Source organism: Mus caroli, unplaced genomic scaffold (genome assembly GCF_978045245.1).
Source record: "Mus caroli unplaced genomic scaffold, Mus_caroli_1 scaffold_19, whole genome shotgun sequence".
Classification (NCBI taxonomy): domain Eukaryota; kingdom Metazoa; phylum Chordata; class Mammalia; order Rodentia; family Muridae; genus Mus; species Mus caroli.
This window is the reverse complement of record NW_028227274.1, coordinates 20909450-20925089: the sequence shown is the minus strand read 5'-3', so window position 1 is coordinate 20925089 and position 15640 is coordinate 20909450. Positions and strand designations below refer to the sequence as shown.

The 15640-nt window shown below is 38.7% G+C and overlaps 1 protein-coding gene across 9 annotated transcripts in view; it reads right to left on the bottom strand.

Annotated features, from left to right (window-relative positions):
* Dtna (dystrobrevin alpha) overlaps positions 1–15640 on the bottom strand; it is a 255229-nt gene that overhangs the window by 41813 nt on the left and 197776 nt on the right. For 2 of the 9 annotated variants that reach the window (XM_085833641.1, XM_085833640.1), the window contains 2 exons: positions 7790–7867; positions 7172–7264 (listed from right to left, as the gene is read on the bottom strand). The exons of 6 other annotated variants lie outside the window; for them this stretch is intronic. In XM_085833641.1, coding sequence (XP_085689767.1) covers positions 7172–7264; positions 7790–7867 — 171 coding nt within the window. Of the gene's footprint in view, positions 1–7171; positions 7265–7789; positions 7868–14116; positions 14366–15640 lie in introns of those variants that run through there. One more of the 9 variants, XM_029471851.2, reaches the window with a different exon arrangement.

The window sequence follows — 15640 nt, the reverse complement described above, 5'->3', positions numbered from 1 at the left end:
TGCAAGCCACAAGGATATGAGATGCTGTCTCAGAAGCGATAACTCACACCCCACGCCTTTCTTCCCCCAGCATGGGGTGAATGCGCACTGTGGTGATCCATTACTCGGCTCTGCATACAAATGATTTATGAGTCTGCATGAGCCTTTCAGGATGTTCAAATTGCACACAGGTGAACACGACATTCCTCTGATAAAGTCCATTATTTCAAGACTTCAGCTACATACAGGTGAAAATAAATGACCAGTAACCCGTAAATCATTAAAATAAATACCAAGCCCAGCACTATCTCTAGTGCTAACTGTTCATTTGAGGACTTGACAATCAGTAACCTATAAGATGATGATATGCTAAAGGTAACTGCTGCTCTGTTGGCTACTTTTGGAATGAAGGGATGTTATATTGAAAATGCTTCAAGGTTTTTTATTAGCTATTTTCTTTATTTACATTTCAAATGTTATCTCCTTTCTTGGTTTCCCCTCTGAAAACCCCCTATTCCTATCCCCTCCCCCATCTCCTTGCTCACCAAACTACCCACTCCTGCTTCCTGGCCCTGGCATTCCCCTACACTGGGGCATAGAGCTTTCACAGGACCAAGGGCCTCTTGTCCCATTGATGACTGACTAGGCCATCTTCTGATACATATGCAGTTGGAGCCATGAGTCCCACCATGTGTACTCTTTGGTTGGTGGTTTAGTCCCTGGGAGTTCTGGGGGTACTGGTTACTTCATATTGTTGTTCCTCCTATGGGGCTGCAAACCCCTTCAACTCTTTGGGTCTTTTATCTAGCTCCTTCATTAGGGACCCTGTGCTCAGTCCAAAGGATGGCTGTGAGCATCCACTTCTGTATTTGTCAGGCACTGGCAGAGCCTCTCAGGAGACAGCTATATCAGGCTCCTGTCAGCAAGCACTTGTTGGCATCCACAATAGTGTTAGTGATTGTATATCCCCAGGATCCCCAGGTAGGGCAGTCTCTGGATGGTCATTCCTTCAGTCTCTGCTCTATACTTTGTTTCTGTAACTTCTTCCATGGGTATTTTGTTCCCCCTTCTAAGAAGGAATGAAGTATCCACACTTTGGTCTTTCTTCTTGAGTTTCATGAGGCTTGTGAATTGTATTTTGGGTATTCTGAGCTTCTGGGCTAATATCCACATAACAGTGAGTGCATATCATGTGTGTTCTTTTGTGATTGGGTTACCTCACTCAGGATGATATCCTCCAGATCCATCCATTTGCCTAAGAATTTTAGAATTCATTGTTTTTAATAGCTGAGTGTATTGTGTAAATGTACCACATTTTCTGTATCCATTACTCTGTTGAGGGACATCTGGGTTCTTTCCAGCTTCTGTCTATTATAAATAAGGGTGCTAGGAACATAGTGGAGCATGTGTCCTTATTACATATTGGAGCATCTTCTGGGTATATGCCCAGGAGAGGTATTGTTGGGTCCTCAGGTAGTACTATGTGCACTTTTCTGAGGAACCACAAGACTGATTTCCAGAGTGGTTGTACAAACTTGCAATCCCACCAGCAATGGCATACTTGGAATTTCAGGTGATACCCAGTCAAGCAGTGCTTAGTAAATTGAAGTTTTGCAAAGATTTCTGGGAACTCAGGTCTGTTCCATTTATTTGATTCTTTTGGGGATGTGTGGACCTGATTTGACTTCCAGGGTGGGTCATTCAGGGAAAACCATGATGTAATTCATAAGGCAATAGAAAAACTTCCATGTTCTCTTTGAATACCTTTGCTTTTTTATTATTATTTGTTTGGATAAAGACACTCCAGATTAATTTTAAGGTTATCAAGTCTGATGCATTATCCTATTAACACTATGTAGCTAATGCAGTAACTCTCAACCTTCCTAATTTTGTGACCCTTTAATACAGTTCCTCATGCTGTGGTGACCCCCAACCATTGCTATTTCATAATTGTAATTTTGTTACTTCTATGAATTGTAATGTAAATATTTGTGTTTTTATGATGGTCTTAGGCAACCTCTGTGAAACGGTTGTTAAACCCCCAAAGGGGTCACAGCCCACAGGTTGGAAACTGCTGAGCTTCTGAGAAGCTTACTTAAGAAGGGATTATTTGTTAACTCTTAAGTGAAAGATTAAAAAAATGTGTGTGTCTGTGAATGCTCATGTGTATACATCTATGTCTCTGTATGTGCACGTGTATTTATGTATGTGTTTGTGTGTGTGTTTTTCATACATGACACAGCACACATGTCGATCCCAAGGCAATTTGTGGAAGTCAGTTCTCCCCTTCTACTATGTGTGTTCCTGGGATCAAACTCAGGCCATGGAGTCTGGTAGCAAATACTGTTACCTGATGAACTATCTCAGCAGCCTGGAAGGTTGTACTTTTTATTTTACCAGGTTATCTCCTATATTTTACAGGTGGCTGAGAATGAAATGTTATGGGTAGACAATACTGTCCAAGAATTGGAAGACAGTAAGCATAAGAGAGTTGAGGTTGAAAAGGATGATGTAATCAATCCTAGGGCCTGGTGATTTTATATGACTAAAATATGGAGAGGGAAAGAGTTAAGTCTTAAAGTTTATCATCAGGAATCTTGAATGAGTGGTTTGCAAGGAAAAGGCATCAAGAAATGCTATCATTCGATCAATATAAACTTGCTACAGTGGCTTCTCATAAGAAAGTCTTCAAACTCCTTTATTAAGCCTTCCACTCTATAACCTGGTCGGTTAAAATAAGAGTTATGCATTCAATCAAGCTTTTGCTTACAGATTAAAAACACAGACACATAGGGTAAGTGAATTCAGGGTCAAAGTATGTTATGGAGCGAGATGCATCTTCCTCTGAATTTATTTATCGTAGCCCCAGTACCCCACTAACTTTAATCTATGACTATCTTTGTAGAGAAGGCTTTAAAATAGATACTTAAAGTTGCATGACATCATAAGCCATAGGTGCTAATTCCACATGACTGGTGTCCTTAAGCCATAGGTGCTAATTCCACATGACTGGTGTCCTTTAAGAAGAGGTTCCATGATATAAGTTACTGTGGCACGTCATGACTTTATTTTATTGTTTTATTTTTCTAGAGACAAGGTCTCATGTAGCCTAGAGTGGCCTCAAAGTCACTGATTGGTTAAGTATGACCTTGAACCTCATATCCTGCCTCTACTTCTGGTGGTGTTAGGAGTTCAAGCCTATGCCTCTATGTTTAGTGTATGTGGTGCTGGAGATCAAACCTGGGGATGCATGCACACTAGGCAAGCATTCTACCAACCGAGTGACATCCCTAGCTCTGGGGGACAGTTCTAAATAAGTTGTATTACAAATCCACTTAGCAATAAATCTACTAGTAATATAGTATACAATTTTCTGTACTCGAGGGCAAGAACAGACCAGTTTTAACCTAGTTATAGGAGATCAAGAATTTAATCAAGAGACAGCAACTGATTGTGATATCAAATTACAGTGGATAGCCTTTAGCTACTTCCCCCCTTTCTCCCTTATAGAGTTTTGAGAACCATACTGGGCCATCTGGACAGTATGAGTATATACATAATCTAGATTTGTTTTCAATATTTTGTTCTGCCAGCCAGAGATATTTTCCCACAAATCACGAGTAAGCCTGGGTAGGCTGTAAGCTTTAGAGAGGGAAGCAAGTCCAAGCTCTCAATGTGTTTCCTTGAGAAACTCCCTCCTCCTTCCTTGGAGAAGGGCTTTATAAATCATACAGTGTTAAAAATCACATTTTCATTGAGCTGCCATTTAGTTGTTTGGCTTAGCTTATATTAGAACCACGAACAGTGTAAGTGTTTCTTTAACTTGGAAGCAGAGTATTTAGAAATGAGCCAGTTTCCCACAGTGTTAAGTAATTACTGTAGAATATCTCGCATCTCACAAAGGGTGAGAAGAGAATGCGCTTCTGCATGCAAGCCCTCACCACCATTCAACCTTGGGTCACTCCTTATATCTGGCCCACATTTTCTTATTAGCAAAATGGAAATAAGAATATTTAGCCTTCTAAAGAAAAAACTTAAATAGTTTAGTACTACAAACAAATGCATAATTTTTGAAACATTTTATAGATTTTATTATGGCTATTTTGTCCATAAAAGAAATCAAAGAGAAAAATTCTTGTTATTTTAAATCTTAAAATTAAAACAAAATAAATCATGGTAATAATTCATAAAGGGTAACATGTTAGCAGCTACTATGCTTACTGATAATGTGCTCAAAAATATTTCTTAAAAGGAAATAAAAACAGTATAGGAAGAGATGCAGATTTGGTAAGTAGACGTGTGGAGGCAGTCAGCCAGACAGGTATTATTCACGGCAGCTGTCTGTAGGACACATGCAGAGGTTTAACAAGAACAGATGTAGCATAGTGGTTATGAACTGTGATAGACAATCTTTAAAATCTCCATTTACTATTTAGTTAGCAGCTGTGTAACTGGGGGTGGGGTTTCAGGTAAACTCCCTAAAATGTTATTATTATAGATGGAAATGAACATATTTACTCTGTGGACTTGCTTTGAGGATCAGAAGTCATGCATATAACATTTTTTTTTAAAAATAGAGATGTTTAGCATGAGGCGAGTGTTAGTTACCTGTTATTATTACATTATTTATGTTATTACATCATCATTACATTTCACCATAACTGATGATAAAGGCGTCTAGCTACACTGCTGATAATACATGACAATATACATGTCTAGTATCATGACTTCTGACTAAACACAAGGGAGGAAGATATGAGAAATCTGAAAATGTTGGAACTTCATTTGCAAGAACACAAATAAACAAATGTAATATGGAGACGGCGATTTGAGTTCACCATATCCATCAGTTTGAGGTCCTCTTTGTTTTCCAGTACAAACCCTTCTTGGCTCTTGCCAAGCAGATATCAGGTGTGTTTGTTGGGTAGCTTTATGCTCTAAAGTGACCATCAAGTCAATACTATTAATGACTCAAGTAAGGAAAATTATGAGATGCAACAAACCCTGAGCTTTTCTCATTGGAGATTTCTCTGTTGCAACCTTCATGAGAAAAGGACAAAGTCACGCAATGGGAGTGGTCCCAGCATGCTTAGAGCTATTTAGGAGAGGATAGAATGAGATCACAGCTGCTGACTTCTTATTGGCTCCATAGTGACTGTATTTTAAGATGACTGATAAGTTTTTTAATAAGTAATTCTGTACTAGACTTTAGTATTTTAGTCACTGTGTAACATTTGGAGAGTACATTTATTATAAATAAGATTAAATTAATAAGTAGCTTTGAGAGGCTGAGGTTAGGAGAAAGTAGACACTACTTGACCTTATAAGCTCAGAAAATTTGAGCAAGATTGAAGTTTTGACTGCTCAAGGAGTAAAATATAGGATGAAATTAAACCACTGTGACAATTGCACATTAAAAATTCAAATTAATGTGTTCATTTTTATACCTACTAAGACAAATAGTGGATCACTAATTCATCAATTATAAAATTCTCCCATGTATCAGTCCTGTAAAAGGTATCAGAAACAGCAATAGGGATGAAGTTTGCAAACAATCATGGAAGGAGAATGTTGTAGAAACAGAGTCCAGCAACAGAGTGGGGAGAGCCACAGCACAGATGTGTGTCTGCTATGTGCCTGCGGGATGCTATGAGGATTTAAAAAATTAATAAAAGGAATTTGAACAATATATGATATTGTGAGTTGTAGCCACACTCATTCTTCACCGCCTATTCCCATCCCCCCCCCTTCATGACCCCCTCCTTCCCATTGAGTTCGCCACGTAAGATGGCTAGTTTTGGCTATCAACTTGATAGCCTTAAGAAATATCCAGGGGAGTGGAGAACACTTGGGTGTGCTTGTTACGATATTTCCAGAGACAACTAAATTCTAGACACGTTGAAACAACACACAGATTAATCTTTGATGGATTCATACAGTGCCATTCTTGGGAAGTGATGAAAGGCAGGAGACGGCGCCTAGCTGGAGGGAGTAGGCAGCTTGGAGGTCCACAGAAGCTCTGTCTTACCCTGGTCCCTTCCCATAGTCCCATTCATCTACGTGATACCTGCCACGGGACGACTCTTGACCGCACACTTTTGCCACCCTGATATTCTGCTTCACAATTGGTCCAGAGACACAGAACCACATGAGCATGGACTACATTCTCTGAAACCATAAGCCAAAATAAATTATTGTTTTGACCAGGTATTTGGTGACAGTGATAAGAAAAGGCACTAAAACAGATGCTTTGCAATAAAGAAGAAGCAAGGAGCATGCTTTGCTGAAGGTGTAAACCACATTAATGAGACCTGAACCCAAAGCCTCCCTTAATATTTATAACATCATGAAAATCATGGGACCTCAGTTCAGAGATAATTGGAGATTTTAAGAAAAAATAAATTGTTGGCAAAGAATTGGTTTGATAAATATGTTTGTGCAATGGCAGTCCAAACTGAACTGAAACATACATATGATGAAAATATAGTCTAATTTTACTTTTATTCAAATTTCAATAGAATATGTATTATTAAAATGAAATAACTTCAATCAATCTCCCATGTCACAATAAAATAAAGAAAAAACTTTGAAAATATTTTTAACCTTAATGCTAGAGATGTGAAAATACTGAATTTATCTAAAATCAGCTTTAGGTCTTCTGTGATATGAAAACAGGTTTCATTAGGATGGTTGCTTCAATACATTTGTCAGAGAGAGAATCATTGAGAGATGATGTCTCCAATGTTATTGTGATCAAATGATTTATGTTTTATGCTCACATAACTTTCTCTCTGTTTTGCCCCCATCTGAAATGAATAAAGCATTGCTTCTCAGATCAGTGGAGACCTCCACACTCTGGAAATAAGAGCCACCTCCATCTTGTAGTAACATGACACTTGGAATAGAACCTTCTGGTAGGCTCCTGATTCCCATGATTACTAGATGGCAACAGTTGTTGTACTAGTTTTCACATTAACCAAGTCAAAGCAAGGATGAGAACTCTGAGACACAGTGGTGTGAAGTATCCAGGACAACATTAGAAAAGATTTGGTTAACTGACCTAGGAGAAAAGTTCCTGGTTCACGTCTGGCTTGCAGCACCTTAGCTCCTGGCTAGGTTGCTTGTCAGTAACCCAGGCTGTTCCCCTCTGAAGGGATAGGCTAGCAGTCAAGTCTACCCATGATGCACTAACCATGGTGGGTTGTTCCGGAGCATGTTGACATACAACCCAATGAGAACATGTTCATCAGCTAGCCTGTCTGCCACATTCAGGCTGTACTGTATCCTAAAACGGAGTAGAGGGAAAGAAGAATTGAGAGAAGTGGACAGAAACAAGCAGAGTTTGTGGTAGGAAAAGCACACAAAGAACCAAGCAAGTAAAGGAAGACTAAATGTGACGATCTATGAAAAACACAAGCCAAACCCAGGTAAGGGAGTCCACAACTTCAATCTACTAGCTTTCAAAACATCAAGCATATTTTTAGAAAAAATATTTGCAGTCTTTGACCACAAAGACCAAGGAATTTTCTCCATGGGAAACATATCAGAAGATATTAAAATAAAGCTTAAATATCTTCTGGATATTTGGGTTATACAATTAAATTATATAAATTACAAAAAATTAAAAGAAAAAATGAAAGTAATCACACAAGTGTGTACACTTAGAAAAAGACTTGGTGCTGTTAGTGAGTTATAAGTCAGCTGCGATCTAGCTCAAACGGTCTTTCACATGCAAACCATTTACAACAAGAGAAACTCCATCTTTAGTTGAGTTAGTTCAGGATCTCAGCACACTCTGACTTAAACTTACCCTCTGCCCTTCAGAAAGGCTGGAGCAGCCCTAGCCAGCATTTTGTTCTGTTCTACTTCACTGTCCTTGGGAGCAGAGCTAGTTAATAAGATGGGAAAGCCAAGAAGAGCGTAAACACAGCGACGCATCGAGAATAGAAGCCAGCATCACAAACTCTTTAGTCTAGATCCACACTGTGTGGACAGATGGTTTAGGATTTTGAAATGCTCAAGATATCTGTAGATTTTCACAGAGTATATTTAAAAGAAGAAACCTACCTGGGAACTGTAACAGCTACCATGAATTCAGAGCTGACCTCTGGTATTTGCTTAACAAGGAATAATATTTCTCATGGGTAGACATCAGAAGAACCCATCTAAAACTTATTTCAGGGTATTCTGGGGACATCTCAACAGTTCATAAAGTCCTACCAGCATTTAGATGCCTTTTAAGAAGTTTGCTTCTAGAAAGAAGAGATAGCTCAGCTGTTAAAAAGCACGTCCAGCTCTTTCAGAGGACCCAGGTTTGGTTCCCAACACCCACATCAGGCAGCTCACAGCCATCTGTGATGTTAACTCTGGGAGATCTGGCATCTCTTGTCTGTCTAGGCACCAGCACGCAGGTGATCATGTTCATACATGGCACACACCCACACGTATAATTTAAAAAGAAATTTGCTTTTCTGTGCTCCCTAAATTCTTCAGTTATCTTTTGAATACAAACTTGAGCATTACCTAAAGATGGCAGCCATATCAGATATGTTTCACTGTTCTCAACGATGTAAGTTACCTGCTCTTGGCTATGAAGCTACAAAGAAAAATTTCAGATAAAAAGAAATATAGTTCAGAGCATTTTTAATAATGCTGCAATTTCTTACATGAATATTAATAGATATCTAATGGGTAGATTAAAATAATTTGGCATTTTACATTTATTAAGAGGAATTTTTTTGCTTAATTTAAATGACAGTTTCTAAGGTTTCAGTATGTTTATTTTTTAAAGGCCAATCATTTGTAATGTAGCTTATGTAGTGGCGTGCTTAAAACTAAGTTCTCATGTTTGTTGAAAATACAAAATTAAACTTTCTGATTGTGTTTACAAGATTAATTTCTGACTGTGTTTAAAAGGTTCATTGTTTTGTGGGTATGGTACTTGGCCTGCATCTATGTCTACGCACATTTATGCATTAGCCTCAAGGCCACAACTGAAGTTGCATGAGGTTGTGAGCCACCATGTTGTGCTAGGAACCAAACCCCAGTCCTTTGCAAGAAGAGCAAACACTTTTAACTACTGCCCCTTCTTTCTAGCCAAATATTTAACAATGGGGATCTAAACTATGAGACATCATGATTTCTAGGAAGTTCTAAGTCATGTTTACATCATATATGTATACCATATATATATATATATATATATATATATATATATATATATATATATATCATAAGCATCTGCCAATACAAGCTATTACAAAATAATTAAAGTCATGGGAAAATGTACAGATTTTTAGGTTGTATCACAAATTAAGAGTATAGCAGATAATCATGTTTGCTGAAGTTATGATACTTTCACTCAGCCTGTTAAGAAAGCATCCTTATATTAAGTGTTGCTGCGTTTAAAAAAGGACAGCTGCATATGTAGCAGAGGATGGCCTAGTCGGTCATCAATGGGAAGAGGGGCCCTGGACCTGTGAAGGCTCTATGCCCCAGTGTAGGGGAATGCCAGGGCCAGGAAGCAGGAGTGGGTGGGCTGGTGAGCAGAGAGAGGGGGAGTGGATAAGGGAGGGGATTTTCAAAGGGCAAACCAGGAAAGGCGATAACATTTGAGATGTAAATAAAGAAAATACCTAGTAAAAAAGGACAACTGTACATACATAAAATTGACTTTAAGAATAAATCAGAGAAGGGGAAGGATGTGATGTTTAATGTATGTGTACAGTGCAGGATGATTAAATCAAACTAATTAGCACAGCCATCATTTCACAGTTATTTTGTGTGCTTGTAATATTTAGAATCTACTACTCCAGCAACTTCAAAGTATGCAATGCATTATTATTAATGACTGTCACCATGCTTGCAACAGGTCACCGTGACTTTAAAACCGATACATTAGACTAACATTCTAGGCGGACCTGGTTTCCCTGTGATCTTAATGATATTTTTTAAGATGTTGATCTTTATCCTCTAAAATGGGAGCTTCACACCAAGGCCAATAATCACTTTGACTCTCTGTAGCTGGTGTTTGCTGTAATGCTCCATTATTCCAACAAAACATCTCTCTGAACCTTGTCCCCTGAAGCAATTCCCCATATAATCCTTATCAAATAAACTCTTTTCTTTCTTCTCAGCATTTCTCCAACCTTCCCTCTAGTTGAAGGCAGATATATCTGCTACAAAGTTGATCTCAGGAGTTTGCAAAGCTACTCACCACACTGAGAGAAATATCAGTGAGTCCTCCTTTGCACAAAATGAGTTCCCTGCCTGCTAACATTTTCTCCCTCTATGTCTGTCAGATTTTTATAGCATTATCTCCTTAAACTAAGGAACCAGTAGGCTGGTTAAATTATTCATATATATCTTCTGATGTTGAATTCAAGATTAAAAACAAATACCTAGTAGAGAAAACTATTGGGTTTTGGAAGATCAAACACTTTCAAAATATTTCATATATAGTTAAAACTCTGCCATTAGTTTTGAAGTTTGACAGCCAGTGCCATGATTATTACTTAATGAGAACATTTTTGAAGCATCTTAAAGTGAAATTCAAAACAAACACTTGTTAGAGTTTGGTGAAATCTGAAATTTGTGTTTTAAAACAGCTATGCTTCAGATGGCATAACCTATTAAGTCTTGATCAAGGAAACTTGTTTTTCTCTCATTGAATATAGTGTCAAAGGATTGTATTTAATCTCATTGCATGTGAAATAGATAATATCACAGTGGTTAAAATAAAAATAATATTTTAAACTATTGCAGATTTTTTAAAAAAGGCACAAATCTAATTTTATTAATTCTTAACTGACTGTCAGACTGGGGGAATAATGCTTGTAAAGTCAGCTCTTTTGTCAAGTGATTTTCAACAGTGACAACCTGCTTTTCACTAATTTATTCAATAGTGATGAGGCCATCAAGCCGGCTTAAACTCACTAAGAGTCCTCTTATCACTTTAGTTAAGAGAAAGTTTTTGAAACATCTTGGTTTTTTCTCTCTACATTTCAACAGCTCAAATCTGAAATATAAAACTTTGGTATATGCATCAAAATTATGCATTAAAATAGATTAGTGTCTCAGCAGAGAGATTAACTACCCAAGGGCCTGGAGAGATAGCTCAGCAGTTAAAAACTTTTACTGCTCCTGCAGATAACCAGGGTTCAGTTCTTAACACACACACAGTAGCTCACAATAGACTGTAACTGCAGTTCCAGGGGATCTGATGTCCTCACTTAACCTCCATGGGCATCTGTAAGTACATGATGCATATAAACTGACCCAGGCAAACACACACACTTGAATAAGACAAGCAAACAAACAAAAAAAAATGACTATCCGTCAATTCAGGCTGGCATAAACGTAGCCATCACAGAAGAGGTATGAGTTCTGAGGTCAGTCATGCTTGATGTCATTTGCTGTGTTGTTCCCTAATATCATCAAGTTGTATTAATTGTATATTTGTCAAGAGAGTGTACAGATAAGTCTTCTGTGTAGAGAATATGCTCAAACACCAACTAAAGCACCCAGTAAGAGAAGAAATGTCAATGAAATGAGATAGCCATGGGTTTAATGAAGTGCTAATGTGTTTATATGGAAATCAGAACTTTGTTTGAAGACTATGTGAATTCTACCTTATAGATGTATTGGAATAAAGATTACCTACAGAACTGGTTATTTTATTTGTAGAATTTCATGCAACGTGCACAGGAATTGTGAAGATCCCAAGGAACTCATTAAGGCCATACTAGGCATTGACTGATTAATTTGCCTGTTTTTGTTAACAGAATACGGCTGAGTTCTAATCTTAGACAAATGTCAGCCATGGGAGGACTTTGCCTCTCAGAAGCAAAGGTTGAATTTGTTAACCACTTTGGATGAGTGAATCACAGACGCCTATAACATAGTGTGGTCCTTTTAAGTCACATTAAAGAATCTTTGGGTGAGAAGAAGTGTTTGAAAAGAATAAAACAGACACAGGGGGATTAGTCGTTTTTGACTGAAAACATAAGTCAGAAAACCAAATGACCAAAAAGTCAGGCAAGGAAAATGTCACATAAAGGTTGTCCCACTGGGAAAAATCATGATTTAGGAAGTGGCTGGAGTGTAACACAGTGGGTGCCTCTGTGGGCACTCTCTTCACAGCTACTGCAGGGCTTCATGCAATGTCAGTAATAAAAATGGAAATAAGTCATTAGATTGTATTGAAAACACTACATAATTTATATAAGCAGTTTTCTAACATTTAAAGAAAAAAAAGATCTAGCTAGGTGCCACATATAAATAGCCAGTGTTGATATTTTTGTGACTACCACCCCGTAAGAAGTTGTAACTATAAAAATGCTTGTGAAATCATCAAACCATGCTCTTAATATTGAAAGAAAAAGAAATTAGCCATTTATGCTTTTAAGTGGCATTCTGGCTAGGGAAGAAGGCCACAATTAAAGCCACTTATCTACCATGGGAAGGAGTTAGGTAACTCATTTACACACTAAGCACAGGATTTGGGCAGATACTTAAGATTTTGCAAAGAAGGCATGATGCTGAAAGAGAAAGTTGACCTTGTAGAGTTATCCACTGTGGGCAGCGAAGGGGAGAACGGGTCTTTGAAGCAACGAGGTCAGCCTTTGTTTGCTGTCTTTACAATAATGCTATACCATCTCTCAGAAGTTTAGCTATCACTGCTGGCCTACCGTGTTCATGTGTTGATGTTAGACTTTCATCGATCCAGTCATGCTTCCATGTGCATTTACAAGAAAACAGTGTAGTTTAGGGATGTAGTTTATGGTCAGGAAAATGCATGAGGTGAGCTGGTCCATGAATTTGTTGTTTGACCCACTTTCAACCTAATTGCTAACTGGTATTGAGTATAGATTTGTTCATATGACACACAGATATTATGTCTGAAGACTTCCTGGGACTGAGGGTGAGTGCCTGCAAGAACTCCATCTTCCTTTCAGCTAGTAGACAAGGGAATTGAGTGTCTAGCTGGAAAAGGATGTGACAACAGGGGATGCAACAGATGGCGGCAGGACCAGAGCTCCACACTCATAAATCTGCATGAGGTAGATCACTGTAATGTCAAAGGATTTCAAGGACACATCCCAGTGCCTTCTGAAGATCAAAGTGGCAGGGTGGGAAAGGACTGGCGGAGGAGATGCCAGGGATTTGTAAAGAGACTCTTGTGGTGTTGATTTCAGTTTGTCCATGGTCTGACTCCTCGTTTTCAGATGGCTAAGATCCCTAAGTCACATTTCAAATGACTGACAGCACAGACTAAATAAAATAGCCATATACATTTCTCTAAAACTGACTGGGATTATACAGGAGCTGTTGGAATGTGGTGGAAATAGGGACCAAGTTCTAGGTCATGTTTCATTCTGGCTCTAGTTATAAAAGGAGGAGGACCCTTAACCTATGCCTTTTGCATGATGTAGTTGCATCATCTTTACTGTATGTTGTGGTAAAGAAAGCAGAAGCTAGTCAGTAGTAGCAGTGGCAAGTGGGAGAAATGAAGCATTAGCAGGAAGAAACTGGCCCCACACTCCCTTCTTAGCATGAACCGGACTATCTTTCTTTGACAAGAAAATTGGCCAGGCTCAGTGGGACATAAAAGTTTTAAGACTTTTACCTGCACTAAGGTCTAGCTGGAAGCTTTGTCCTTCCCTTGCTCACTCAGTGATGGACCCAAGGAAAGAATTCAAGAGTCTTAGGAATTACAGTCTAGGGTCTTGCAAATTATACATAACCCAGCTTGGTATTCTTTATATACATATACCACATAGTAGCACAAAGCTATGCAAGTTCTACTATAATAAGAAAGAAAAGGAAGGGTTGAGAAATCATTTCAGCCTTTCCTTGAAGACCCAGCGTCTCCACTGGAAGACTAAGGATTTCCATACCGGGGTAGAAACAGCTTTCTAGCAACCATTTAATGATTAATGGCTGCTATCTTTAAAGACTCAGAGTGGGGGCTACTCACAGTGCCCCAATGTTAAGCTTTTTGTACAGTTTCTGGGTTTATGCTTAGCTGTGGGGCTAGATGCTCTTAACTGCTTAGGTGACCCAAGGGGTGTAGTCGATGAAACCTCCCATGGACAGAGTGAGGCCCACTCAGAGAGGGTAGATGTTCAGTACACACAGCTTTATTGAGCAGCGCCCTAAAAACAGAAAGTAAAGCCCAGTCTTGACAGTGATAAGAACCACAAGATTTATAGAAATCTGTGGTTCACAGGGAACAAGACAAGAGGACTGAAAATGGGAAGAAAGGGAAGCAACTGATCTCTTGGTTAATAGAGGAAGCAGAAAAGCTCAAGGGGTTTAGAAATATTTTAGGGAACAGGAAGTCATGTTATCCATCTAGACGCATCCACCATGGGCGCCGTCCGAGCTGAAATGATATAAAATGACCTTCAGTAAGGATGGGGTCTGGCTCTATGTGGAGTTTGTAGAACGTAGAGCTTCCTAGAGTGCACAGCATCTTTCTAAGCAGTGCATCAAGTCTTCACTAGATAGATGCATAGGTCTGTGTCTCCTATTGACTATATGATTTCCTTTAGGAAATATGGCTTTATGTGTTGATGGTTATGAAATGGATGGTCACGAGACGTTATGGAATGCCTAAATCTCATTATTTTTCCATGCATGTTCTGTGGTATAAATGTCTCATCGTTATGACACATTTCACTTATATATTGCAAACACTGTGGAGAAACACATTCTCTTTGTTCTGCTTATTTTAATTATGGGGAAACTTTTCATCTCAGCCTCCAGCTGATGGGCATATTCAGAGATGCAAGGGGAAAAAAATTAAAGGCTTGGTAAGTCCTTCTCACTTAAATCCTCTTTAGAATGTTCCAGAACATTGTGCAGGGAAGTTGGTACCTACTTATCTTCTCAAGGAATGGAGGATTGTGCTGCAGGACAGTTGGGGTCTAATGCTCAATCACTTGGCTGTTTTCCCAACCTTCTTGCTTTCTTGTGAGACTTTCCAGGTATGCACAAAATAATTCACGGGTATTGATTTATGGTATTTCATGAAATGAACCAAAGCACCTCTCGAGCCTTGTGTGTTCCTAACACTAATGTTCCAAGGAGTACATGGCTCTCCTGTTCCTTGAGTACATGGCGGTGGGTTTTGTGCAAAAAGATGGGACACATAACCACATATTTGAAACATCCAACTACTTATATGGAAACTATCCTGGGTTTGGTCTTTAGCTCTGGCCCTAGGAACTCTGGAGATAACTCAGAAGAATAGTCACATATATCTGAGACTTAAATAATGCCATTTTAGACTTTTTGACAATATGCCATCGCATCATGAAATTCCAATGCCATGCTTCCCCAGGCCATTCCAAGGGCCAGAAACATAATGTGTTTTGTAAAACAGAAAACATATATGTAAGTAGTAAAATTAAAACATACCCCACATTCTTACTGGAGAAGAGGATATAATGCAGACTTCCCGAAGTTACATAAACTTCAAAGGCCTACCCAGCTCTCTACATATGTCCATGTGAGGAAAGCTGAGAACATCATTGGTCATTTACAAATTTGTTTTCAATAACGATGATGATACTCCACACATGGCTTACAGCAGGGGTTTTTTTTTTTTTTTCCTCTCTCTAGAGGATCAAGCTTATTCAGAAAGGGAAATCGTATT